This window comes from Xyrauchen texanus, chromosome 32, assembly GCF_025860055.1.
Source record: "Xyrauchen texanus isolate HMW12.3.18 chromosome 32, RBS_HiC_50CHRs, whole genome shotgun sequence".
NCBI classification, from domain to species: domain Eukaryota; kingdom Metazoa; phylum Chordata; class Actinopteri; order Cypriniformes; family Catostomidae; genus Xyrauchen; species Xyrauchen texanus.
In genome coordinates this window covers 17,287,893-17,314,302 of record NC_068307.1, presented here as the reverse complement: position 1 = coordinate 17,314,302, position 26,410 = coordinate 17,287,893, and the positions used below count along the sequence as shown (strand labels likewise).

The following is a 26,410-nucleotide window of genomic DNA, read 5'->3' as shown; positions in this document are numbered from 1 at the left end:
AACAAACCCACACAATCTAAAAATAATCATGCATAACAGAATATTTTACTCTTACTAATATTTAACAGTCCCATTTAAATGTGCATGACTGCTTCCAGCTGCACATTTAAACAGATAAGGGAAATAAAATTCACACTCTTACATTCATCTATAAAATATGACTATATAAACACTTCAAAGTAAACATTGTCATAATTCATCAACCGTAAATAATCAGCGATCGCTTACTATTCTTGGTTCGGTTCAATTTCACAAGGCAACATTTCAAAACGGACCAAAACTGTCAATAAAAGACACATGCAAGGAATCTGTCCCCTTATTGGTCAGAATGTCTGTGTGCTGTACGGGGATTTAGCGCATTCATTAATCTAGCGATGTAAAAATGTCAACTGTTAAAAATGTTATTTATAGTGTTATTTATGTCACGCTAATGTGCTGAAAATACACTTTACTGAACTGCAAAATTTACGTCATGGTTATTTTTATCAGTCACTAGTTGCCATGGCATTAGTTCTGCAGTGAAAACTGTCTGATCTCAAAGTCACAGAGCTCACTCGCGCGCGCGCACACGCACACGCACACACGCACGCACACACACACACACACACACACACACACACACACACACACACACACACACACACACACAGCAGAGTGAAGCCAAGGAAAAACATTTTTTTATATACATGTCAAAATGTTGCTGATGCCGTCCTATCTGTTTTCAGCCACTATTCGAGAAAAGCGTTTGTACTAAAATTACTTCAGGAATTATAAAACAGCTACTATTTTGTATATGCAACGATATATATAGTAGCCAGAAGGCTATATTTTAGTGCGGACCTACAAATGTGTATTCTCCAAAAACCCATCTGGTATGTTCAAGGTTTTTATAGGTATATTTTTTGGCTCGTTAGCCTGTTGGACCAGACCGCAATCTCACCACAAGCGAACTGCTCCATGGTTCGTTTGTAATCGGTTTGAGACCACCTTTTAGCGCCCATCCGAGTGATATTGCCGTGTTCATATATGCCTTAACCAAACAATCAAAGGGAAAACACACACCAGGTTCCGAAACAAATTCAAGTTGTTTAGAAAATTGTTCCGGCTTCAGAATTCCGTGGACTCCATTCCAAATGGTAACAGGTTAGAATGGAATAATTCAAAAAAGGAAAATGACATTCTTCATAAAATGTGAGTACACTCTGCTAGGGGTGGGAGATATACCAGTAGAAATTTTACGAATTTGACGAAGAGCTTGTCGAAAAAGGTCCGTTATCTGGATAAATATTGGATGAATGTTTTCTTACAGGTGCTTGTTCTGCTGTCTGCAAACATTGAGAGAGATGTGAATGCATTATGTAAATTACCACAAGAACTATAAAATAATATATGGATTAATCATGCATTTATACAGTACAGTTGAAATCAGAAGCTTACACACACTTAGGTTGAAGTCATTAAAACTCATTTTTTAACCACTCCACAGATTTTATATTAGTAAACTATAGTTTTGGCAAGTTGTTTAGGACATCTACTTTGTGCATGACATGAGTAATTTATCCAACAATTGTTTACATTTATTCATTTAAATTTATTCATTTGGTAGACGCTTTTAACGAGGAAAACAATCGTCTTAAGGAGACAGTGGAATGAAAAGATTCACTAGCATCAGAATAGTAGCATTCAAAACAGATTAAAGTGCAACAAGAATGGTTTTTTTTAGTGACTGGTTAAGTGCTCAATGAAAAGATGTGTTTTTAGTCGTTTTTTGAAGACAGTGAGTGAGCTTCAAGGATTAAGTTGGGAAGGTCATTCCACCAACTTTGTATGATGAAGCCGAAAGGCTTCTAGTGGGCGCATAGCTCTGCAGAAAGACCCAGTGACTGTTCTGTAAGCCAGCATCAGAGCCTTAAATTTGATACATGCATCAACCGGCAGCTAGAGAAGAGGGACAAGGAGTGGTGGAACACGCGCTCTGTTTGGTTCACTAAAGACCAGACGTGCTGCTGCATTCTGGACCATTTGCAGGGGTCTAATTGCACAAGCAGGGAGGCCTGCAATGAGAGAGTTACAGTAATCCAGTCTGAACAAAATCCAGACTGAACAAGAAGTTGTGTGGCATGTTCAGATAGGAAGGGTCTTATCTTCCTGATATTGCAGAGAATAAATCTACATGATCTTGCGGTCTTTATAGATGTGGTCTGTGAAATTTAGTTTGTTATCAATGGTTACCCCTTGATTTCTGACCGTTTTGGAAGGCGTTACTGTAGTTGCACCGAAATGCACGGTGATGTTGTGTTCAACAGCAGGGTTGGCTGGAAAGACAAGTAGTTTGGTCTTGACTGGGTTAAGTTGCAAACAGATTGTTTCACTTTTAATTGACTATATCACAATTCCAGTGGGTCAGAAGATTACATACAGTTAACTGTGCCATTAAGCAGCTTGGAAAATTCCTTTAGGCATAATCTCAGAATAATATTCTGAGATGAGTTTCTTCTCACCACAATTGTACAGAGTGGTTTATCTGAGATACCATTGACTTTGTCAGTTCGAACCAGTCTGGTCATTCTCTGTTGACCTCTCTCATCAACAAGGCATTTCTATCAAAAGAACTGCCCCTCACTGGATGTTTTTTAGTTTTTGGCACCATTCAGAGTACATTCTAGAGATTATTGTGTGTGAAAACCCTAGGAGAGCAGCAGTTACAGAAATACTCAAACCAGCCAGACTGGCACCAACAATCATGCCACAGTCCAAATCACTGAGGCACTGTTTTGGCGGCATGAGGGGGACCTACACAATATGAGGCAAGTGGTTTTAATGTTGTGGCTGATCGGTGTATGAACAAATGACTTGTGTGTGTGCTTCATACACCTTAAGTCATTTGAAAGAATAACAGTTTGTATGACAATTAATCATAATAATCATGAAAAGCCTAAAACGGACAATTAATCATCATTATTTGACCATTAATCGTCAGCCAAATTTCATTATCGTGACAGCCCCTATCCACAATGTGCAATTACATTTACATTTATGCATTTGGCAGACGCTTTTATCCAAAGCGACTTACAGTGCACTTGTTACAGGGACAATCACCCCGGAGCAACCTGGAGTTAAGTGCCTTGCTCAAGGGCCCAACAGTGGCATCTTGGTGGTGCTGGGGCTTGAACCCCCAACCTTCTGGTCAGTAACCCTGAGCCTCAACCACTGAGCCACCACTGCCCCAGTATTAGGCAGTTAGGCAGAATTAAGTAAAAATGTTATTTTAAACTGGTTACCAACATTTAAAAATAAAGTTCTCAAAAGGTATTTTGTTTCTTAAACCGTTTTTTTAATCCCTGAAATTTGTATTTTTTATTTATACTATTTTGATTAAAAAAAACTGCAACAAACAATATGGATTGAGATTGTTTCTTACCTTGGTACCTCCCACACTGATGATGCGATACACACTCCTGCCGGCATCATAGAAGAAGGAAACAGTGACGGCGTGTTTGCTGCCCGGTATCCAATTTCGTTTAGTGGCCGGGTCAATTTGGAAGACGTGCGCCTTCAAGCTGAAAAGTGGCTGCTCCCTTTGAGGAAAAATATTCATAAATTCTGCATTATTTAACTATTAACAAGGAGGACATTAGATTCATTATTCTTGGCTGATATTCTAGAGCTTGTAATGAGAGCGAGAACATCCAACACAAGGTCAGAAAATGAGGGACATTACAGCCAGATCTGATAAAGAAGAGGCACAGCTGTCCTAAAAAGCTGAGAAAAGGCCTTGTCTGGAATGTCTGCCTCATTCTCTTCTAAACCAAATCAACATAAGATGATTATGGACACCTTATTAACCAAAGATATTTTTCTCTGACATGCGACAATAGTGCCTTAGTGCCTTAAGTTCAGGTCTGGTAACCAAAAGGTTGATATTTCGAGCCCTGCATGGGCCGATCCACAATCACTACTATATTTCGTTCCATGTTGTTACAAGCCCATATTCATTTCTTTCTTATGTAGAAGACAAAAGCATTTGTTTTAATGAATATCTTTCAAAACCATGTGAGCTGCTTCCGGAGGCAGCATTTTAAGACAATCCTCACTCTAAATCTCTGCATGCTGTTTTCTGCAAATGTATTAAGTGCTAGGAAGTATTAACAAGCTTCTCACAAAAATGAGCCAAGGAGACTGAGGATGTCAAGATTTATAGTGAATAAGGACTTAACCAAACCCAAACCTGACCATATTGCTTAAGACATGGATTAAACTAGGGATGTCAAAAGTACCTTTACTTTGGAACCAAGAAGTCGATACTAACAGAGCTCGACATTAAGCATTGTCAAGTACTTTTCCTTCTGACACGTAAAAATGTACTTGTCTGGAGAGAAAAAAGGACATGTAAATAATAGTTACATGCTCAAGTAACATGTCAAAGTTTCTGTTTTGTGTTTTTTTAAATTAAGAAAAATGCCAAATCGAATAGTACTGCATACCCATGTAATCAACTCAACTCTCTGAGACAGAAATGTAAACTGCTCTAGGTAGGGGAGGAGGCTGTTGTCATATTTTAGTTCTATTATTTTACATACGGTAGTCAAATAAAGAAAAAACCCAATCGGCATCATTTACGGCAGGGGTGCTTAACAATTCTAAGAAATGAGATCTACTTTTTCCATCATCTTATTGCAGCAAGATCTACCATGCAATATATGCATTTGTAACAAATACTAGTGGTGCACCAATCAGGAAACTTGAGGCAGATACTGATCAATGATTTTTAACACCAAGATCAGCCGATACCAATCCTGATTTTCTTTAAAGTGCCTTTGCAACACTTTTGCAAATTATATGCTGCAGTTATGTTTATGCCCCACAGAGTAAAATTGCATAACATTAATTGTAAATTGCTAACATTTATTTGTATTGAACACAGTTATGAACAGTTATGTTGTCACTATCAAAAGTCATTGTGACGTACTGGCAACATCAATTAAACGTGCACTCTAAAAATGTTTAACTCTTAAAGACATTGTAACTTAGCAATACATTTAGGAAATCATGAGCACTCACATTAAAAAGAAGACTCCAGTAATATCAGTAATCTTATAAAAGCTGTTTTATTCTACTTGGAGAGGTTCTGCTCATGGGGACTGCCATGTTAGAATCACATGACCAGCCGAATACTACTCGCATAAGCTCAGTAACCACCCTGTTATTTGACACTTTCTCTCTTTGATTAAAGGAATCATGGTTGTCTGTGAATGCAAAATTTCTACAATGGCATCTGAAACTGAAAACTATTGATTTTAAATGATGCTGCACCCAAGCTGCCAGATGTCAGTGTAAGTCCATGAAAGTCCATGATGACAAAAGTTACTGAGCGCACCTTTCAATGTCTTGAAATTGCATATAATATGTTTAAAAAAAAATTTTGTTACATGTTTATTTGTTTACTTGCATAATCTGTACTATTCACAAGTATTAACACTGATATGTAGAACAAATGATAAATCGGTACTGTCTCTTTAAGATAAGCGCATATAACGAGAGAGGACGTGCTTGATTTCTGTGCTAATAACTACTCTACTATACTAAAATCACTGGTGATTTAGATCTGAACATTAACCAGTCAAAAAGGAGCATCACATTCAATAGGGACACAAAATAAGTTAAGTCCATATTTGTTTTCCTCCAATTCATTGCATACAGTCCATTTATACTACCAGCTTCTTCAGAACATGCAGTCACTGTTTATAATCGCTAAGGGAATGGACTATTTAACAGGACACAGATGCTGCAATAACAGGAGAAGAATTTAATATGGAAATTTCCATATTAAATTGCACTTGATCGATTAGCACCTTGCATGTACAATTTAGCAAAACTCACTTGCGCTAAGACTTAGCCCATGCTTGCACGGAAATATCAAAACTTCATGGCATAGCACTGCACTTAGCTCATTAAAAAAGAGCCCTATGTCCATTTTGGAGCTTGAATGTTATGGACCCCACTTGCATTGTGTGGACAAAACACAAAAATCATTTAAAATATATTTATTTGTGTTCCACATAAGAAAGAACATCATGGAGTTTGAGACAGCATAAGGTTATGCACCATTCCCTTTTTACCACTGAAATTTCACGGTTCTCGATACCAATTTCGATACCAAAGAAAAAATATGCTAAAATGATTGTGTGCTTATTGAACACACTAGTTTAGTTATTTTTAATTATTTACTAATTATTTCAATAATTGTAGTTTAATAATTGTAGTTTCATTTAATTTCATCATCAAAACGGTGTCTAATCAATAAGTGAAAATAGAACTTTTCAACATGTCATTGCATTTTCAACTTGCAGTCAATAGCAGTCTTGCTTGTGATATTTTGATAAATTATTATTATTACAGTGAATATTACATTTTACTTTATAGTTGTAGTTAGGGTTGCAACGGTAGGAGATTTTCACGGTATGATAACCGTCTCAGAAAATATCACGGTTTCACGGTATAACACAAATCATATTATCAGTGAAAACAGAAGGGTCATTTTATTTATCTATTTATTTTTGAGCAAACACTTTATTATAATTGAAACCATTTATTTTATTGAAGTATGTGTAAAAAAAAGTCTCCCATTTGAAAATAAAATAAGAAAAATAAGAAAGTTAACAGAATTATAATATACAGAATTATAAACATGATAAAAAAATAGCATGTAACTATAACATGTTTTATAACTAAAGCATGTAAGTTTACATGTTAGCATAGCATGTTAAATTAACTTCTAAATGAAAAATAACATCAGCTGTGTGAGCTTTTAAAGTAATGTCCTATGATTATTAACAGTTAACATATAATGTAGGTGCATGACAGCACAGTCAAGACTGCTCCTGTCTGTCCCTTTATCTCAGTGCTTCTCAACTGGTTTTTCTTCAGGACAGATTTTACATTTGAAATCAAGTCTCGACCTGCCATAGATCAAACATAACCTGTATTTAATGTATCCTGGGTCGCATTTCCTTATATGTTGTATAGTTTTGTTCATGGTTTTCCAGTACAAGGACATGCATCAAGTGACATTATGTTTGTTGTTGATGTCAAAATCTACAGGAAGTTTTATCTCCCCCTTTTAAAAATTGAAGAGCATATTTACTTATATTGGCCCATTATTATCCCATTTGTTACCTAATATTAAATATTTATACACATATTACACAAGAAGGAAAGGCTCCTCATTACCATGTTAGGTCAGTGTGCTAGTCTTAAATAATAGTAATAATAATAATAAATTAATTTATGAAATTTAAATTTATTTTATTTAAAAATAAACTTTAACCATCACTGTTGATATAAAATGAGGTCTAATAGATTCTACCTTTAGATTATTTAATATGAAACTATAAAATTGTCAAAATATAAGTTACTTTTACTTTTTCTACACGCGCCAGAGAGAAGAGCAGATCATGATCGCGAGATCGTTACACTCGCGAAAGTGCAGATGAGTAGTCTTTAGCTGTTTGCGAGATTATAATTAAATCTGCCTCGGCAGTCCTAAATAGTAGATCACTTGGGCGGCCGCCGATATATCTTCAATGCAGAAGTTACCATGGCATTGTTATTTCCCTGCTGTCCGCAACCCAGTGCGAATATACCAGTTGAGAAACACTGCTTTAACTCACACACACAATCATGTCAGACCCCCTCGCCTCGATTCTCTCTGACATCTGCTGCATGTGTGTGGCGCAAGTTGACAAGTCTGACAGACAGTCAAGAAGGAAAGGAGATGCGCACGCACGCGCATGTGAGAATCTCCATCCGGTTGCATTTTTTCTCTCAATACCGTTGATAATCAAATGTACATGGTATGATAACAGTCAATTTTCAAACCGTGGTATACCGTGAAACCGGTATACCGCTGCAACCCTAGTTGTAGTGTATTTTTTATTCAATTTCAGGCATTTAGATTTGATTTTGAACGTGCTTTTACTATGACAAATGTTTTTTTGCCGGAAGCTACACTTTTCCTGATAAACAGTTCGCAATAGGACTGAAACGATTAGTTGACTTTATCGACAATGTCGTCAAAAAAAAATTGTTGACAAAAATGTTCTGTCGAATAGTCATTTGATCTAATTTAATGTAACAGGAGATCATATGAAACTCTAATGATGAGAGCAGCACTGCAGCTCGCAGCTGACTTGAGAGGAAGAATTACACAGCTCACAGTCCAGATGCACTCTAAACTTTCCAAACAGCTTCAGGTAATGTAGATCACAAAGTATGAGGGAATTATAATGCAAAAATACAAAATATGTAAATACTTCCTTTCCACAGTCAAGTGCGAACTGTGGTGCTGCTCTTGGGTGCAATCATTAGAGTTCAATGTGATCTCTTGTTACATTAAATGAGATTAAACTATTTGACAAAGAACATTTTTGTCTGCAATTTTTTCTTGTCAAAGTTGATGATAACGTCGACTAATCATTTCAACCCTTAACGTGCATGATTCTCAATGTCTGTGGAGGTTCTAGTGAATGAGAGGTCGGATTTATTTAAAGTACACAGCTCACCCACTGCAGCCTTTAGTGGTTTAATTAATCACATTAGGACATGTCATGATTTTAATTTGATTAATTGTCCATTTCAGTGTACAAGGAGTAACAAAGCATGCATTCAAAATAAGCCTGCGAGCATTTTAAAGCTGTCGTGAGTCAGTCAAACTGCGTGCTGGTACAGGATAGAGTCGGCTTATGGTAAAAACCAGTACTGCAGAACCACTGGTATTGTTGCATCTTTTTTTTTATCGACTTGGTACCAAAGTACCGGTACTTTTGACAACATTAATTCTCAGTATTCTGACATAGCATAAACTCTAATACATAGGTGCCCCAAGTCCTTTTGACCCTCTCCCTGCCAGCAAAGAAACCACTGCCAGAAAGCGAGTAATAGTGTAATGCTAATGGACAGTCAGCGAGTGAGTACATCTAATCATTTCTCATTAAATTTCACTCATCAGTCCAAGGAGCTCAGATTCATATCAGACTTTGCTCTGGCACATCACCCCTCTCTACACAATGCTGAAGGTCACATCTGTGTCATCACTTCAAAATGAACTCTGGGTCCATCATTCTTTTCTGCATTAAACCTCCAGAGGCCAAAGTGACATTTTGGTAATGCTTAATCACTCTGGCATTCTGGCAAGGTTATCTGGGACAGAACAACTCAGGACAGAGCACTGCAGGTGCACTATGGAGAAACTGTTGATAAAGCACTTCTTTTGCACAGTTGTGTTATATAAAAAGGTATTCTTTCCAACTTCTACAGTAACTTCACAGCACATCCAAGGTATTCATTCATTCACTAGACTGACACTTCTTGTTTGTTCCCAAATCCAATGTTAAAAGGATAGTTTGCACAAACATTAAACTTCTGCCATGATCCTCATGTTATTCCAAACTAGGGCTGTTGAAACAATCGAATATCTGTATATTTTGCTCATGATATTGTATCCATAGATACATACATTGTGAAATTTTCAGTGCAGTCAGAGACGCTTCTATGAGGCATAAAACGACTCGGTTACTAACGTAACCTCGGTTCCCTGAGAGGAGGGAACGAGTATTGCGTAAGTAGCTTACGCTATGGGAAAACGTATCGGTTACCTAACGTAACCTCTGTTCTCTCTAGATGAGGGAACGAGTATTGCGTAAGCTAGCTTATAGACGAGCTTGGGCGAACTTGCATCCAATGAGAGGCGTCCGCGCGCTCACTGCATCAAAGCCTGCCAAAATGGGCGTGACTAGAGTGCATATAAGCGTAGTTCGTAGGCTGGAACCCTGGTTTTCATTGACTGAAGCGAAAAGTCGCCGCGTGGCGCGAAAGCACGGCCGGCTACGCAATACTCGTTCCCTCATCTAGAGAGAACCGAGGTTACGTTAGGTAACCGACACGTTCTCTTACGAGAGGTTCCTCAGTATTGCGTAAGCTAGCTTACGCTCACGGAACCCATTGTCAACGCCGTCGCGCTCAAGCATCCACTGTATGAGCCCCAGGGAATTAAGGGGGACCGGGGAGCCCTTATGAGTGGGGAAATAATATTTGGCCGGCAAGAATGCGGGTCATTGATTGTGTAATACATAAGCACATAGTGGGAAGGGAGCGACAGAGGCGGTGCCGGTCTGTGTGGAATGTGACCCATCAGTGCAGCTCACCAGGGAGCTGTAGCGTATTAAACCGCTAGTAGTTTTGCCTGCAGAGCGGGCACTTCCATATTGTAAAATCTGACAAAGGTGGAGGGAAGTCCATCCCGCTGCCACACATATGTCGTGAATGGAAATCCCGCTGGACCATGCCCACGAGGATGCCATGCCTCTAGTGGAGTGAGCCCTAATGCCCAACGGGCATGGCAGGTCTTTGACGCGTATGTAGCAGCAATAGCGTCCACTATCCATCTAGATAGTGTCTGTTTCGAGCGGCAAGACCTTTGGTGCGCCCTCGAGCGAAACAAAAAGCTGCTCAGAGCGTCTGAAAGCGGCGAGCGCGCAGTATACAATCTCAGTGCTCTGACCGGGCAAAGGAGATTGGCGTCGCGTCGCTATCGGATGCTGGCAGCGCCGATAGGAAATGACCTGTGCTCTGAAAAGGAGTACCGATCACCTTGGGAACATAGCCGTGTCTAGGCTTTAAAATGACCTTGGAGTAACTTGGTCCAAACTCAAGACACGCAGCGCTGACAGACAGCGTGAAGGTCTCCCACACGTTTGACTGATGACAGGGCAGTCAGAAAAGCGGTTTTGAGTGAAAGGTATTTCAAATCCACGGATTGAAGTGGTTCGAAAGGGGGCTTTCATAGTTTCGAAAACTATAGAAAGATCCCAGATAGGAACCGATGGGAGCGCGGGGTTCATCCTTCTAGCTCCCTGAGGAAGCGGATGACCAGCTCGTTTTTACCCCATGACTGGCCGTGCAGGGGTTCAGCGAACGCTGCAACGGCCGCCACATACACTTTGAGCGTGGATGGGGATCTGCCCTTATCCAGCAGCTCTTGTAGGAATATGAGCAGCGACGACACCCCACGTGTCCGCGGGTCCAGGTCTCTGTCGGTGCACCAATTTTAGAAAACACAGACCATTTTGACGCATAGAGTCTTCTCGTGGAAGGGGCTCTAGCGTGTATGATGGTGTTTATTACTCCTGGCAGAGCGGCGGGTAGTCGTTGATCACCACGCATGCAGCCCAGCCTCTGGGTGGGGATGCCAGATTGTGCCGCGAGCTTGAGAGAGGAGATCTGCTCTCACTGGGATGGGCCACGCGGCTGTCAGTGACAGCTGCGTAAGCTCGGGAACCATGTCTGATTCTCCCAATGCGGGGCTATGAGGAGCACCGAGTGGCGCGTTCCCTGATCCTCTGCATTACCTGTGGCAATAGCGAGACGGGAGGGAAGGCGTAAGCGGGCATCTGGGCCAGTCCTGAGCCAGCACGTCCTCGCTTCGAGAAAAATATTGGGCAGTGAGAGTTCTCTTTGGGCGCAAAGAGGTCTATCTCTGCTCTGCGAATAGGTGCCATAACGTCTGGACTGTTTGGCGTGCAGGGACCATTCCCTGGGGAATATTGTCTCTGGACAGTCTGTCGGGCCGTCGTTCAGGTGGCCTGGCACGTCGCGTCGCCCTCAGCGGCGCAGGTGGCACTGCGACCAACTCAGTATGCGTTTAGATCAGATGGAAGAGGTTCCTGGATCTGACACCGCCCTGGCGGTTTAGGTAGGATACCACAGATCTGTTGTCCGAGCGGACCAGGGCGTGGTGACCCTGAATGACCGGGAGAAAGCGCGCGGCGTACTCGACCGCTATCATTTCCAGACAATTTATGTGAAGGAGCTTTTCCTGAACTGACCATAGGCGAAAACCGGAGAGCCCTCGCAGACCGCGCCCCAACCCGTGTTGGACGCGTCTGTCGAGATGACTTTCGGCGAGATACAGCTCCCATTGTCACTCCCGCTGATACCATTCGGCCACTGTCCAGGGCTGCAGAGCTGATATACAGGTCTGAGTCACCTTGATGGGCTGGCGGCCTGTGGCCCAAGCCGGCGAGGCAGCGGTGTTTAGCCAATGCTGAAGCGAGCATGTGCAGTAAACCCAGCTGAAGTACTGCTGCGGCTGAGGCCATGTAACCTAGCACTCTCTGGAATTTCTTCAGAGCGTGAGGCTGTTCATCTGAAAACATGCGGCTAGTCAGCTGAACAGCTGCAGCTGTGTAGATAAGCGAGCCGTCATTGCCACGGAGTCTAGTTCTATTCCAAGAAGGAAATTGTCTGACTGGGCTGTAGTGAGCTCTTGGTCCAATTGACTGCAAGACCCAAACTGTTCAGATGGCTGAGGAGAACTGCTCTGTGAGACAGAAGCTCCATATGTGACTGTGCCATAATCAGCCAGTCGTCCAAATAGTTCAAAATTCGCAAACCCTGACTCCACAGGGGTGCGAGCGCCACATCCATGCACTTCGTGAAAGTACGAGGTGCTAAGGACAGGCGAGCGGAAGGACGGTGTATTGATAAACCTGGCCGTCGGCTGAATCTCAAGAATGGCCTGTGACGGGATTTATCTGAATCTGAAATATGCATCTTTCAGATCGAGAGAAATAAACCAGTCCCTCTGAGCACATCGCTGAGGAGTTTCCTGATTGTAAGCATTTTGAGCGGTCTTTTTGCAAGCACCTAGTTCAAAACCCTGAGATCTAATATGGGTCTGAGGCCGCCGTCTTTCTTGGGAACAAGAAAATAATGTCTGTAAAGCCCGACTTCGCTCAGAGAGGGTGGCACTTTCTCTATGGCCCTTTTGCACAGAAGGCTTGCTATTTCTGAGCGAAGCATGCACGCTGCTTCAGCTCACAGTGGTTTCGAGCAGCTCTGAGGCGAGGAGGCGGCGATCGAACTGTATCAAATAGCCCTGTTGTATTGTGCTTAACACCCACTTGGATATCCCTGGAATAGCTTCCCAAGCTTTGAAGCGTAGCAGCTAGAGGGTGAATGGCCAATTCAGCTCTGATTGCCACACACAGAGCTGAACAAAATGTGTGAGCACGTTTAGTGTGTTCATGCATGATTGCTCGCAGAACAGCATGAACAGGCTGTTTTGTGAGTGACTTCCGATTGGAATGAATGGGGAAAGAGTCACATCTGTTACGTGATCGCTAAGCATAGTCATGGGCACGGGACTTACACACAGAGGAATGTTTGCTGGCCGTGTAACAGAGCGGGCAGAGAATGGAGCGCCATGCGTATTGATGGGCGCATTTATTGACTCTAGCGCTCGGCGGTTCAGTAACCGCTTTATGTGGCGTGCTCTGGTGGGGACACGAGACATGCAGTGCTTGTGTGCAGAAGTGAACACTGGATTGTGGGCACATTTTCTACACATAGGGCTGGTGGGTGTGACAGAGCGGCCAGAGAATGGTAGCGCATGACGCATTTGTGAGCGCCTTCATTGACTCTGGCGCTTCGGCGGTTCAGTAACCGCTTTATGAGGCGTGCTCTGATAGGGGCACGGGATGTGTTATGCTTGTGTGTAGGGCGAACACTGGGTTGTGGGCACATTTTCTACACATAAGACATGTTTGCTCTTTACAAGATTTATTTGAGTCGCCGTGAAACGGCGTTTGAGTCTGAGCAAGCGGGCAGTGTCACCGGCTTGTTGGCTGCTAAATTCACCACTGTAGTAGCCTGAGAGAAGGGGATTGACAGGGGCAAAGCTTTGACGGTGGTCGGCCGCGGCGGGACTGAGCCGTCGTTTGTTCAACAAAGTTAGGAAGACTTCGGTTGCTCTGGTTTCAGCGTTACCTTAAATCGAGGCCCGCGGAGCGGCGGTCTGCGGCGGCTGTCTGAGCCTGATCGAGCGGCCGCCCTGTCGGCGCTGAGAAGTCTGAGATTGTTGAGCTGGGCACTGTGAAGAGGCTCGTGCAGGAGGCTGATCACGTGGCGGCCTGCAGAGGAGCTAAGCGCGACGAGGCAGAAAGAGATTCGTGGCTTGTGTGGCTTTTTGGACCTCTGAAAACCGGTCAATGATACCACTCACCGCGGAGCCGAAGAGACAGGAGGGAGAGAGCGGTGCGTTGAGGAACGTAGAGCGCTCTGCTTCTCCCATGTCGGCTAGCGTTAACCACAGATGCCTCTCGGTCACAGTCAGCGGCCATGCACTTCCCTATAGCTTGGGCTGCAGCTTTGGTAGCTGGAGGGCGAGGTCCGTAGCACTCCGTATGTCTGCAACCGCCTCTGGATGCCTACTTTCCTCATCCCACTCCGCAGAAGGTCCGCTTGGAGGATCTGTAGGGCGACCATAGAGTGCAGAGCAGATGCAGCTTGGCCGGCGGCGGAATAGGCGCAGCCAACACAGGCGGAAGTTGTTCTGCAGGCCTTAGGCGGGAGCACTGGTTTAGACCGCCATCTCGCGGAGGGCGGGCAAAGGTGTGCTGCTACCGCATCCTCGACCGGAGGGATGGAAGAGTAGCCCTTCTCAGTGGCGCCGTCCACGAAGCAAGAGAGGTGGAGGCGTGGGATCGGACCCTGGCGAGAAAGCGCGTTCCATGATTTGGAAAGCTCGGCGTGGAGTTCGGCAGGAAGGAGCGGCCCGGTAGCGGGTGCTGCTGGCGGCGGCTCTGTAGAAAGCAGCCGTCAAGTCTGTTGGGTGCCTGCTCAAGGGCGGTGACCACTCGAGCCCGAGGCGGTCGGCGGCCTGTGTGAGGCGTGTTAGTTCCCCGTCGACTCGGCGCGGGTCCTGCTGGATTCCTGGGCCAAGGAGGAGCGTGTGAGCCTGACCACTCCTGGCTGTCCGACGCCATGATGGAACAGCCCTTATCCTCCGCTTCTTTGTCCGAGATGGCAGCAGAGCAGCCGCTCGGCAGCAACTGCGCGTCCGGGTGGGCGGGGAGGGTGAAGGCGATGCTTTCGAGGATGGGCTCGGCGAGGCAATCGCTTCTACCATTGTTTCCGGCAGCCTTTGAGGCGGCGCTTTTTCTCTTGCGGCTGAGCGGAAGACGGCGGCGGCTTCGGTCCTGGCGCTGAGTCGAGCCCGCAGGGGTCGACATCGGCAGCTCCTCGCAGAGATCACATCCGCCTGGCGAGGCGAGCTCTGCATGCCCCAGTCCCAGGCAGAGAGTGCAGATGATGTGGCGGTCTCCGGTGCTGAGAGGAGCGCAGCATGAGGCGCAAGTGGGCGAGGCATCTTAAAAAGACGCTCGTACTCTTTTGTGAAGTTCTTAAGAACTAGCTTGCTTTTAAAAGGATACGTCGCCGGATGGCGTAGCTTCGCAGGACGGCTGAAGGTGGCGAAGACGGCCGGCTTCTTCGGCGCTGTCCACGCTTGCTTGATGCCCCTCGAACGGCGACGCGGCTTCCAGTTCAGTGATGCGAAGAGCTCGCTGAAAAGATGAAAATCAGGGTTCCAGCCTACTGAACTACGCTTATATGCACTCCAGTCACGCCCATTTTGGTGGGCTTTGATGCAGTGAGCGCGGGCGCCTCTCATTGGATGCGAGTTCGCCCAAGCTCGTCTATAGGCTGCAGCAGTTGACGCAGAGCAACCTATGAGCTCGCTAGATAGCCCGCTCAAGGTCTGCAGCTACCGCACTGCGTTGACAATGGATACAAAAATTAAGGATAATTTTTTGGCTTCAATATCTCAGAAAAGATGAATCTTTCCCGTAGCGTAAGCTAGCTTACGCAATACGAGAGAACCTCTCGTAAGAGAACTCAGTTTCTCGAGAAATATTGAAGTATTTATGTAAAACGCATTGCAGCTGCACAGCATACAGCAATGAGCGAGGCAGCTCGGTCATTGGCTGTGCTGCGGCAACTTGCTCGAACCAATGAAGGGGCGACTCTGAACGCTCGCGCGCTCAGAGCCCGCCAAGATGGCCGTGGCTAGGGCTATATATTAGGCGCCCCGTCATGAGTGTTCTTTAGGTTCAATCGACTGAAGCGAACTGACCAAGCACAAGCACGGCAGCTTACGCAATACTCGTTCCCTCCTCTCAGGGAACCGAGGTTACGTTAGTAACCGAGTCGTTCCCCTCGAGAGGTCTCTCCTATTAGCGTAAGTAGCTTACGCTATGGGAACACCATGCAAAACGCCGTGCGTGCTGACTTCAGCTCTATAAAGCCAGAGGCGGATGCCTGAGCCTTAAAGCAAAGTGATTATCCAACAAGCCGCCAACGGCGAGCTATATAATGGGAAAATACAGAGCCTTTGCCCCAAGGAGGTCCATGGTGGGGCTCATTGTAAAAACACAAGCACATAACTTATGTACTGATTTTTCTATGTATTGAGATGCATAAAAAGTCCTCTAAGTCAGTCAGAGACGGACCTATAAGGGAGGAGATAATGCTCAGCATATACATACTCCAGTCCATTCTACAGTCAGGCTGATAGAATGTTGGAATGCAATGAGGGGACCTGTAGGTTATAAAACCTGATAAATGTCGAAGGCGAGGCCCAGCCTGCCGCCGCACAAATATCTTCAATGGGTATCCCATTCGACCACGCCCACGAGGAGGCCATGCTCAGTGAGCTCTGACGCCTAAGGGCATTGAAGGCCCTTGGCTTCATAAGCCAGCACTATAGCATCCACTATCCAGCACGATATTCTTTGCTTTGAAACTGCGAGACCTTTAGTGCGGCCGCCAAAGCATACGAATAATTGTTCCGTCTGTCTGAACGGGGCAGAACGTTCCAAATATACTCTGAGCGCCCTGACCGGGCAGAGTAAATTAGCGTCACTTTCGTCCGCTGGGGACGATAGCGCTGCCAGAGATATCACCTGTACTCTGAAGGGTGTGGACAGCACTTTAGGAATATACCCGTGCTTTGGCCTAAGGACAACTCTGCAGTCGTTAGGTCCAAATTCCAGGCAAGCAGCGCTTGATGACAGCGCGTGCAGGTCGCCCACTCTCTTGACTGAGGCGAGTGCCAGCAGCTCTTGCATAAAGGCGAGTACACTTGGTATCTCGCACGATTTGGGGTTCAAGCTCTTGGTATCACACCAGTCACTGAACACTTTCCACTTTTGGGCATATAAGCGTCTCGTAGAGGGCTCTCGCGCCTCCGTGATGGTTCTCAAAACTCCACTGGGGAGGTTCTCGGGAACCCGTTGAGGGGCCATGCATGGAGGGCCCACAGATCGGGGCGGGGATGAAGAAGCATCCCATTGGCCTGCCTGAGGAGGTCTAGCCTCAGCGGAATTGGCCATGGGGCAGATTGCATCATCTGCGTCAGTTCTGGAAACCACGTCTGGTTTTTCCAGAGAGGGGCTACCAGGAGCACTGCACATTTCACTTCCCTGATCCGACTGATGACCTGAGGTAGCATCGCGATCGGGGGAAAAGCATACAAGGGGCGGCTCGGCCAGACTTGGGCGAGAGCGTCCGTGCTCTTTGAGAAGAAAAGGGGCAGTGCGCATTTTCCCTGGAGGCGAAGAGGTCGACCTCCGCCTTGCCAAAGGTTTGCCATAACCACTGAACCGTCAGGGGTGGAGAGACCATTCTCCTGGGAGAACCTTGTCTCTGGACAGCATGTCCGCTCCCTGGTTCAGGACGCCTGGCACATGCGCTGCTCTCAGCAAGCGCCAAGTGGTGCTGTGACCATGAGATGAGCTCCCTGGCCATAGAGTGCAGGGAGCTCGACCTGAGTCCACCCTGGCGATTTATATACGATACTACCGTCATGTTGTCCGTTCGGACCAGGGCGTGTTCGCTTTTCAGGTACGGAAGCAGGGCTCTGAGAGCCAAGGCGACCGCTTTCATTTCAGACAGTTTATATGTAGGCGCTTTTCGGGTTTGACCAAAAGCCGGAGACAGGCCTGCCCTCGTAAAGGGCCCCCCCATCCTATTTTGGAGGCATCTGTCGTGATCATTTTTCTCCGTGTGTTCACGCCCAGACTCACGCCGGTTCGATAACAGTCGACGGCTTTCCAGGGCGTCAGGGCTTTTATACAGCCATGATTTGCTCTGATTAAAAAGTGGCCCGAGCGAGATATATAAAGGAGATATTCTGGCTGGGGGATAGCACGCTCTTTGCAAAATTGATTCTCAGACCCAGGCATTCTAGATGGCTGGTAATCCAAGATCTGTGCGTCGTTAACTGACTCTCTGATTGTGCTATGATTATCCAATCGTCGAGGTAATTCAGTATTCGCACTCCCCGCTGTCTCAGGGGGGAAAGTGCTGCGTCCATACATTTCGTGAATGTACGGGGGGCCAATGATAGGTCGAATGGTAGTACTGTGTACTGGTATGACTGTCCCTCGAAAGCGAATCTCAGAAAAGGCCTGTGATGAGGCGCTATCGGAATGTGAAAGTAAGCGTCTTTCAAATCCACTGATAGAAACCAATCCCCGGGGCGAACTTGCGTGAGGATATGTTTGGTCGTTAACATTCTGAAGGAGCAAATCATTAAAGCTTTGTTCAGATGTTTGAGATCTAGGATGGGGCGGAGGCCACCGTCCTTTTCGGACGAGAAAATAGCGGCTGTAAAACCTGCCTCAGCTCATAGAGAGGAACAGTTTCTATAGCACCCTTCTCTATTAGTTTGAGCACCTCGGTGCGTAGAACATGTGACACATCTCTCCTCACTTTTGTCTCGACCACCGCTGAAAAGCGGGGTGGTCTGCGAGCGAATTGAAGCGAGTAACCGTGTTTTATTATGTTCAAAACCCATTTCAGCATGTCGGGGATTTTTTCCCAGGCTTTTGCTCGCACAGATATGGGCTGAATGCTGGCTGGGGGCGTGTCGCAGTGACGTATGGGCCCCACCGGCAAATTGCCTTGTGCTAACACTGAGCTTACAGCTGTCAGAGGCGCGGGCGGCGCGCGCTGAGCAGCCTTGTTGAGTGCCGAGTGCAGGGGCGCGTGTGAGATTACAGGCACGCGCGCTATCTCCGAAATGCTCGCAGCATGAGCTGGACAAATGTTTGAAACTGTATGGACAGTGTTTTCGGGTGGGGGTGCATACATCGTAATAGGCAGGCGCGCCACTGTCATAAAGCTTCCCGCTCTTAGCGGGGAGTTTCTTGGCTCGCGCGTCGCATCCGTGATGCTTGCGGCATGAGACAGAGAAATGTTTGAAACTGTATCGACAGTGTTTACGGGTGGGGGTGCATACATTGTAATAGGCACGCGCGCCACTTTTATAAAGCTTCCGCTCTTAGCGGGAGTTTCTTAGCTCAGCGTCGCATCTATGATGCTTGCGGCATGAGACAGAGAACTGTTTGAAACTGTATGGGCAGTGCTTATGGGTGGGGGTGCATATACCGTAGTAGGCACGCAGCGGCACTTTCATAAAGCCTCCGGCTCATGGCGGGGGTTTTGGCTATGCATACAGTGTTTGTGTGTAGGGGTGCATGCAGGACAGCAGGCACGCGCGCTACCGTTATAGTATTTCCCCCTTTTACTGGGGAAGTGTTTATAACTGTGGGAACAGTGCTTGCGTGTAGTGGTGCATACATGACAATAGGCACACGATCTACATATATGGTGCGTCCAGCTGGAGCTGGGGAAGTATTCGGCACTGTTTGGACAGTATTGATACGTGGGAATGCGCACTTTAGTGTGGACACGTGACCCCTTAGTGACACAGGCAGAAAATGACTCTTTTTGTGATTTCTGTGTGTTGCCGTTAAAACGGCGTTTGATTGCAGGTGAGCGAGTTCTGTGACTGGCCCATTGACTGCTGTACAGACATTTCCAGCCACCTGTAAGGGGACTGGGTAATGTTTCACAAGTTTTAGAGAGAGTGGTCCGGCTTTTGCGAGACACGCACTCTCTCTTTTTCTTCCTATTGCTAGGAAGACTTACGAGGCTCCGGGTTCAGCACGATCTTGGGCCGAGGACCCCGTTGCTCAGGCGACTTCCTTCGGTTAGCGGAATGCGAGCGGCGTCGAGCGTCCGTTTCAGGTCTGCTCTTTGGCTGGGAGACGGGAGGCGCCGCCCTGGCTTGCTGCTGCTGCTGAGGCGGTCTCTGGCGGCTCTGAGACGAGCTGGAGCACTTGGGCAGGAAGGGACGCATAGCCTGCGAATCCTTCCGAGCTTCAGTGAAGCGTTCAGCAAACTCTTTTACCGCCGGTCCGAACAGGCCGCTTGGAGCGATAGGCGCGTCAAGAAATGGCGCCTTATCTGCGTCCTTCATCTCTGTTAGCGTCAGCCACAGATGGCGCTCAAGGACAGTCAGGTTAGCCATGGCCCGGCCGATGGATTGGGCGGTAGCCTTTGTGGCTCGCAGGGCTACGTCAGTGGCACTGCGCAGGTCCTTGAAAGCCTCAGGTTCAGGTCCCGACTCGTCCATGGTGCGGAGAAGTTTGGCCTGATAAACTTGTAGAACAGCCATGGAATGAAGCGCTGACGCAGCTTGGCCGGCGGCGGCGTATGCGCGGCCGGCGAGAGCTGAGGTAGATCGGCAGGGCTTCGAGGGATGAGAAGCTTTTGCTTTCCATCCAGCGGTGGAGGGTGGCTCCTCGAGGGGCGGGGTTCCCTCGTAGCCTCTTTCTCTCACGCCGTCCACCGAGGAGAGCGAGGAAGAGAAAGAAGGCTTCAGGCGAGCAGAGTGTGGGGCTTTCCACGACTTTGTGAGTTCGTTGTGAACTTCGGGGAAGAAAGGGGAGGGTCTCTGTCGAGGGGCCTGCCGGTGCCCCTGCAGGAACCACTCGTCCAGCCGGCTGCGGGCGGGTTCTTCCGGAGAAGACCAGTCAAGCCCGAGGTCTTCCACGGCTTTGGACAGGATGCGGATGATCTCAGAGTCCATGCTGGTGCCCGTGCTCATGCCCGCTAATGTCGACGTCACGGGGTCGAAGGCCGAGCCCGGCCAGTCGTCGGATGCAGCGTCAATAGAAAGGCTGTCATCCTTTTCACCGTCGTCCCCTGACGCGCCGAACGAGACGAGACCCACCGCTCTGTTGGAGGGAAATGCACTGGCGGCGGGGAGATCTTGGGTAGTGGTGAAGCACGCGGGGACTGGCCCGGCGTGACGTCACTAAATTCCGCGTGCTCTGGCAGCCTCTGTGAGCGGCGCTTTTTCTTGCGCGGCTCGAACGGAGGAGACGGCAGCCCGGTGGAAGCAGGCTCGTTTTTGGCTAAGGCGGCAAAGCGAGCGCGCAGCTCGGCGAGGCCCAGGGAGTCACATTCGGGGCATCCGCCCTGAATGAGAGCAGCTTCTGCGTGGTCAGGTCCCAGGCAGCGAGTGCAGATAACGTGACGGTCCCCGTCAGGAAGAGGGCCTCTGCACGAGGCGCAGGTTAAAGGCATTTGGAACAACGCCTCGAAAATTGCTCTTTTACTTAAATCAAAAGTGTCGCAGAGGCGAACACTTGTAAGTAAAAAGGATATCAGTGATCGCGCCGGATGGCGTAGCAGAAGGCTTCGGCGGCTGAAGGCGCCGGCGTCCTCTTAGCAGTCCTGCTGTAGGCTTGTCAACGGCGGGCGAAAAGACTCCAACAATCCGGAGGATCCAGCGAAGAGAAGGTCTTCGCTGAAGGAGATTAAATCTAAAGAACTCTCATGACGGGGCGCCTAATATATAGCCCTAGCCACGCCCATCTTGGCGGGCTCTGAGCCTGAAGCGGCCGCTGCCATTGGTCGCGCGTTCAGAGTCGCCCCGTCATTGGTTCGAGCAAGTTGCCGCAGCACAGCCAATGACCGAGCTGCCTCGCTCATTGCTGTATGCTGTGCAGCTGCAATGCGTTTTACATAAAGACTACAATATTTCTATCTGCACTCCCATATATGCGTAAATACTTCCCATATGCTACAAAAACTGTCTGTGATTAGCAGTGGTGTAGTGGCGAAGCAGTTTAGCACTGAGATCTTTTCACTGCGTGCTGATAGTAGAAGCTTTTTCTGTGTGATTTAAGTCCAAAGACTAGATCCAAATAAAACCATTTGTTGTATAATAAAGTCTCTTTTAATATCCTTTTTTGTTCACTAGTCAGTTATTTATCAAAAACAACAAACAAGAAAAAAAAAACTAAAACTACGGTCAAAGTCCCTGCCATAGGTCTTAAAGAGACAGAACCGTTTTAGCACCTGTTCTACATATAGTATCTAAGTAAATACTTTTAAATAGTACAAATTAGGTATGTAAACAAACACATGTATATATATTTAATAAAAAATATATGCAATTTCAATACATAATATTTATTGATGTAAAACATGGACTATATTTTTAAAAAAAAAACTAAAATGTCAACAAAATTATGAAAAAATAATGATAAAATATATATATTTTTTGAATTGACATGTTAGAAGGTCCCCTGTATAATGAATAACATAATTAGCTGAATGATAATTTCTTACTGTAAGCAAAATGGACATTATATCTATATCGAATCGTCACTTGTGTATCGCAATACATATCCTGAGGTGGCTGCCGATATCCAGCCCTATTCAAAATCCGTTTAACTTTCTCTTTTCATGAAATTCTTGTGGTCCATTGCACTTTTGTGTCTATTTCAGAGCTTAAGAGAGGACGATTATCAGTGATAATTGACATAAATTTTAGTTTTTCAGACATCAATACAAAGATAGTGTATGTCTTCAGAAGACTTGGAATATAACACAATGTATGGACTACTTACATATGCATTTATTATGCTTTTTTTCATTTTGTATCTGTACAGTCTGAGCCCCCATTCACTTTCTTAAATAGAAAAGAACTGCTAGGATATTCTTCAAAAACTTCACCTTTTGTGTTCCACTGAAGAGAAAAATATAGATTCTGAACAACATGGAGAGTAAATACTGTAACATTTATTATTATTATATTTGGGAGAACAATTCCTTTAAACAAGACCCAATAACGTCTTTGTATGCATCTAAGAGGACAGACCCGATTAAATCCTGCAAAAAATGAAACTAGGAGCTGCAGAATGTCTTTCCACACCACATAATAATAACAATGAATAGCTAACCGAAAAGTCTTTCTACTTCCTAAGGAAAAGTCACCTGTGGGGTAAGAGCACACTGTTCTAAAATTTCACATGATTGATGTGACTCTTTGAACCAAATACCAGGAAATCTCTGTTAGAAGCTAAATGCATTTACAGAGTGCCATTTGAGCACATCTGAATACAGCCAATCTCAATTAACTTTTCTCGCCTGCATGGAAAAGGAGGATCTGAATCCATGTCAACAAAGCCAGCCTGTTAAGCACCTTTAAACTGCCATGTTTGAACGAAAATGTTCAGATGTTATTATGAGATGTCTTTTTCCTCAGTATTTGTTAGAGGAAAAAAAAAAACGCAAAATGAGTAAAACAAGTTTGCAATGAAAAGCTGACCTTTTCATTTTACCTGAAAGTAATACTATTTCAGGTTCAATACAAGTTAAAGGGATAGTTAACTCAAATATGACTTTCTTCAGCAGAACACAAAGATTTTTAGAAAAATATCTCAGCTCTTTAAGTCCATACAAAGTCAACAAGGTCCAAAACATTGAAACTCAAAAAAGCAGCATAAATTAATCCATAAGACTCCATTGGTTAAATCCATGTAACATATGATAGGTGTTTGGTGAGAAACAGATCAATATGCAAGTCCTTTTTTTAATATAAATTCTCCTTCCTATGCCCAGTAGGTGGCGATATGCACGAATCATGCAAATAGCCCAAAAAACTAATTAACTCTTCGCAGAGAAGAGCGCTTAAGAGGGCTGTTTGAAAGTGGAGAGTTATAGCACAAAAAAAAGAAAAATACTTAAAAATGAATAAATTTTTTCCTCACCCACACCTATCATATCACTTCAAGATATGATCACTTCACATAGATTTAGCAATTGAAGTTGTATAGAAGGGCTGGCCGTTTTTTCGTTTAATTTAAACTTATATATCAACAGGATTTAAAATCAGCTGCACTTGTGTGCATGCTCCAATTTAACATAACAGGTTAACATGGAGACTTACATAAAAGCAGGTAATATTTCCAGTGCGATTGTATAGTGCGATTGTAGCTCAACTTTGTCCATCATGCATGCATGCTCTAGACCATAACATACCTCAGCGTTCTGCGCATGTTGATGAACGGTCTCCTTTCTTTTCTTTAAATAACTATAAAAAAAGTGTTAGTTACGTGACAGTTACGGGCGTATCATATCAAATCAGATGGATAGGCTATACTGTATATGGGAGAATCAAGGCTCCTTTTACCATGATGATTCAGATAGAACAATAAGTATTTCTTTGATCTGTTTCAAGTGTACTGCATCTTTAGCCAACATTTTAAATCCTTTCATATTGCCTCAACGTGTTCTGCTAGAGGGTGCCGCGTACCCAGGAGTCTATCGGCAGCGGTTTATGATTATACATACAAACTGTTTATATACAGCGAGTACTTTCAAGATAAACTTGATAATTTCTAGATATCTTTCTAGATAGACTTTAGGTAAAAATGAATACCTACATTTATACTATGTTGATCATTTCCAGTGTGGTGCAGTTTTTTGTGCATTTTTCTTGCACACCAATAATGAAAATAACTTTCATTTCTCTAACAGAGGTGCTTTGCATTCTAATAAAGAACAATGATTTGAATCATGTATGAGTTACTTTTATTTAAATACATTTAAAAGTTGACAAATCTAATCGTCCTTAAGTTTAAAAGAAAGAAAATTCTAGATTTAATTTTTCTTGCCATATGGCCCAGCCATATAGTATAGGTTAATTTTATGCTGCATTAATATGCTTTTGAGCTTCAAGGTTTTGGACCCTGCTGACTTGCATTGTAAGGACCTACAGAGTGGAGATATCTAAAAATCTTCATCTTCAATAAATTATGAGAATTATCATTTTTAGGTGAACTATACCTTTAAGCTCATATAAAATTATTTGTGGCCTTATTTTGACTACCACAAAAAATAAATAAACCCCTTTACTTTTCCCTCCTTTAAAAAAAAAAAAAAAGCAAAAATCTGGGTTACAGTGAGTGAGGCACTTATAATAGAAGTGAATGGGGACAATAGATAAACATTAAAATAGCCACTGTATACAACGTAAAGCTCCAAGATATAAACAATATGAATGTTAAAATGCTTTTAATGTGATAAAATCCCTTACTAACCATTTGTTTGTATATTTACACCAAATGTTGCATCTCCGTTGCCATGGCGATGTAACACTGTAAACACAACTTTAAAATCAACTTCACAGCTCAAACAGTGCACGAGTTTTGACAGAAGAATTAATGTAACCGCTTTTATAAAATAAAAATGAAAAATCGGCCCCATATGCTTCCATTGTAAGTGTCTCACTGTAACCTCTACAGGTGAAACTCGAAAAATTAGAATATCGTGCAAAAGTTCAATAATTTCAGTAATTCAACTTAAAAGGTGAAACTAATATATTATATGGACTCATTACAAGCAAAGTAAGATATTTCAAGCCTTTATTTGATATAATTTTGATGATTATGGCTCACAACTTATGAAAACCCCAAATTCAGAATCTCAGAAAATTAGAATATTACATGAAATCAATAAAAAAAAAAGGATTTTAAATACAGAAATGTCGGCCCTCTGAAAAGTATAATCATGCATATGTACTCAGTACTTGGTTTGGGCCCCTTTTGCATTAATTACTGCCTCAATGCGGCGTGGCATGGATGCTATCAGCCTGTGGCACTGCTGAGGTGTTATGGAAGACCAAGATGCTTCAATAGCGGCCTTCAGCTCTTCTGCATTGTTTGGTCTCATGTCTCTCATCTTTCTCTTGGCAATACCCCATAGATTCTCGATGGGGTTCAGGTCAGGCGAGTTTGCTGGCCAATCAAGCTCAGTAATACCATGGTCATTGAACCAGGTTTTGGTACTTTTGGCAGTGTGGGCAGGTGCCAAGTCCTGCTGGAAAATGAAGTCAGCATCTCCATAAAGCTTGTCTGCTGAAGGAAGCATGAAGTGCTCTAAAATGTCCCGGTAGACGGCTGCGTTGACTCTGGACTTAATAAAGCACAGTGGACCAACACCAGCCGATGACATGGCTCCCCAAACCAACACAGACTGTGGAAACTTCACACTGGACTTGAAGCATCTTGGATTGTGTGCCTCTCCATTCTTCCTCCAGACTCTGGGACCTTGGTTTCCAAATGAGATGCAAAATTTGCTCTCATCAGAAAAGAGGACTTTGGACCACTGAGCAACAGACCAGTTCTTTTTTTCTTTAGCCCAGGTAAGACGTTTGACATTTGAAGCCCATGTCCAGGACCCGTCTGTGTGTGATGGCTCTTGATGCAGTAACTCCAGCCTCAGTCCACTCCTTGTGAAGCTCCCCCACACATTTGAATGGCCTTTTCCTGACAATCCTCTCCAGGCTACGGTCATCCCTGCTGCTTGTGCACCTTTTTCTTCCACACTTTTCCATTCCACTTAACTTAATATCAATGTGCTTTGATACAGC

General features: G+C 44.8%; 1 protein-coding gene across 1 annotated transcript in view; it reads right to left on the bottom strand.

The window, feature by feature from the left end:
- Positions 1-26,410, bottom strand: part of LOC127625845 (homer protein homolog 3-like) — a 46,783-nt gene that overhangs the window by 16,804 nt on the left and 3,569 nt on the right. Inside the window, exon 2 of the mRNA XM_052101258.1 lies at positions 3,422-3,578. Within this exon, the coding sequence (XP_051957218.1) occupies positions 3,422-3,578 (157 nt within the window). The remainder of the gene's footprint in view (positions 1-3,421; positions 3,579-26,410) is intronic.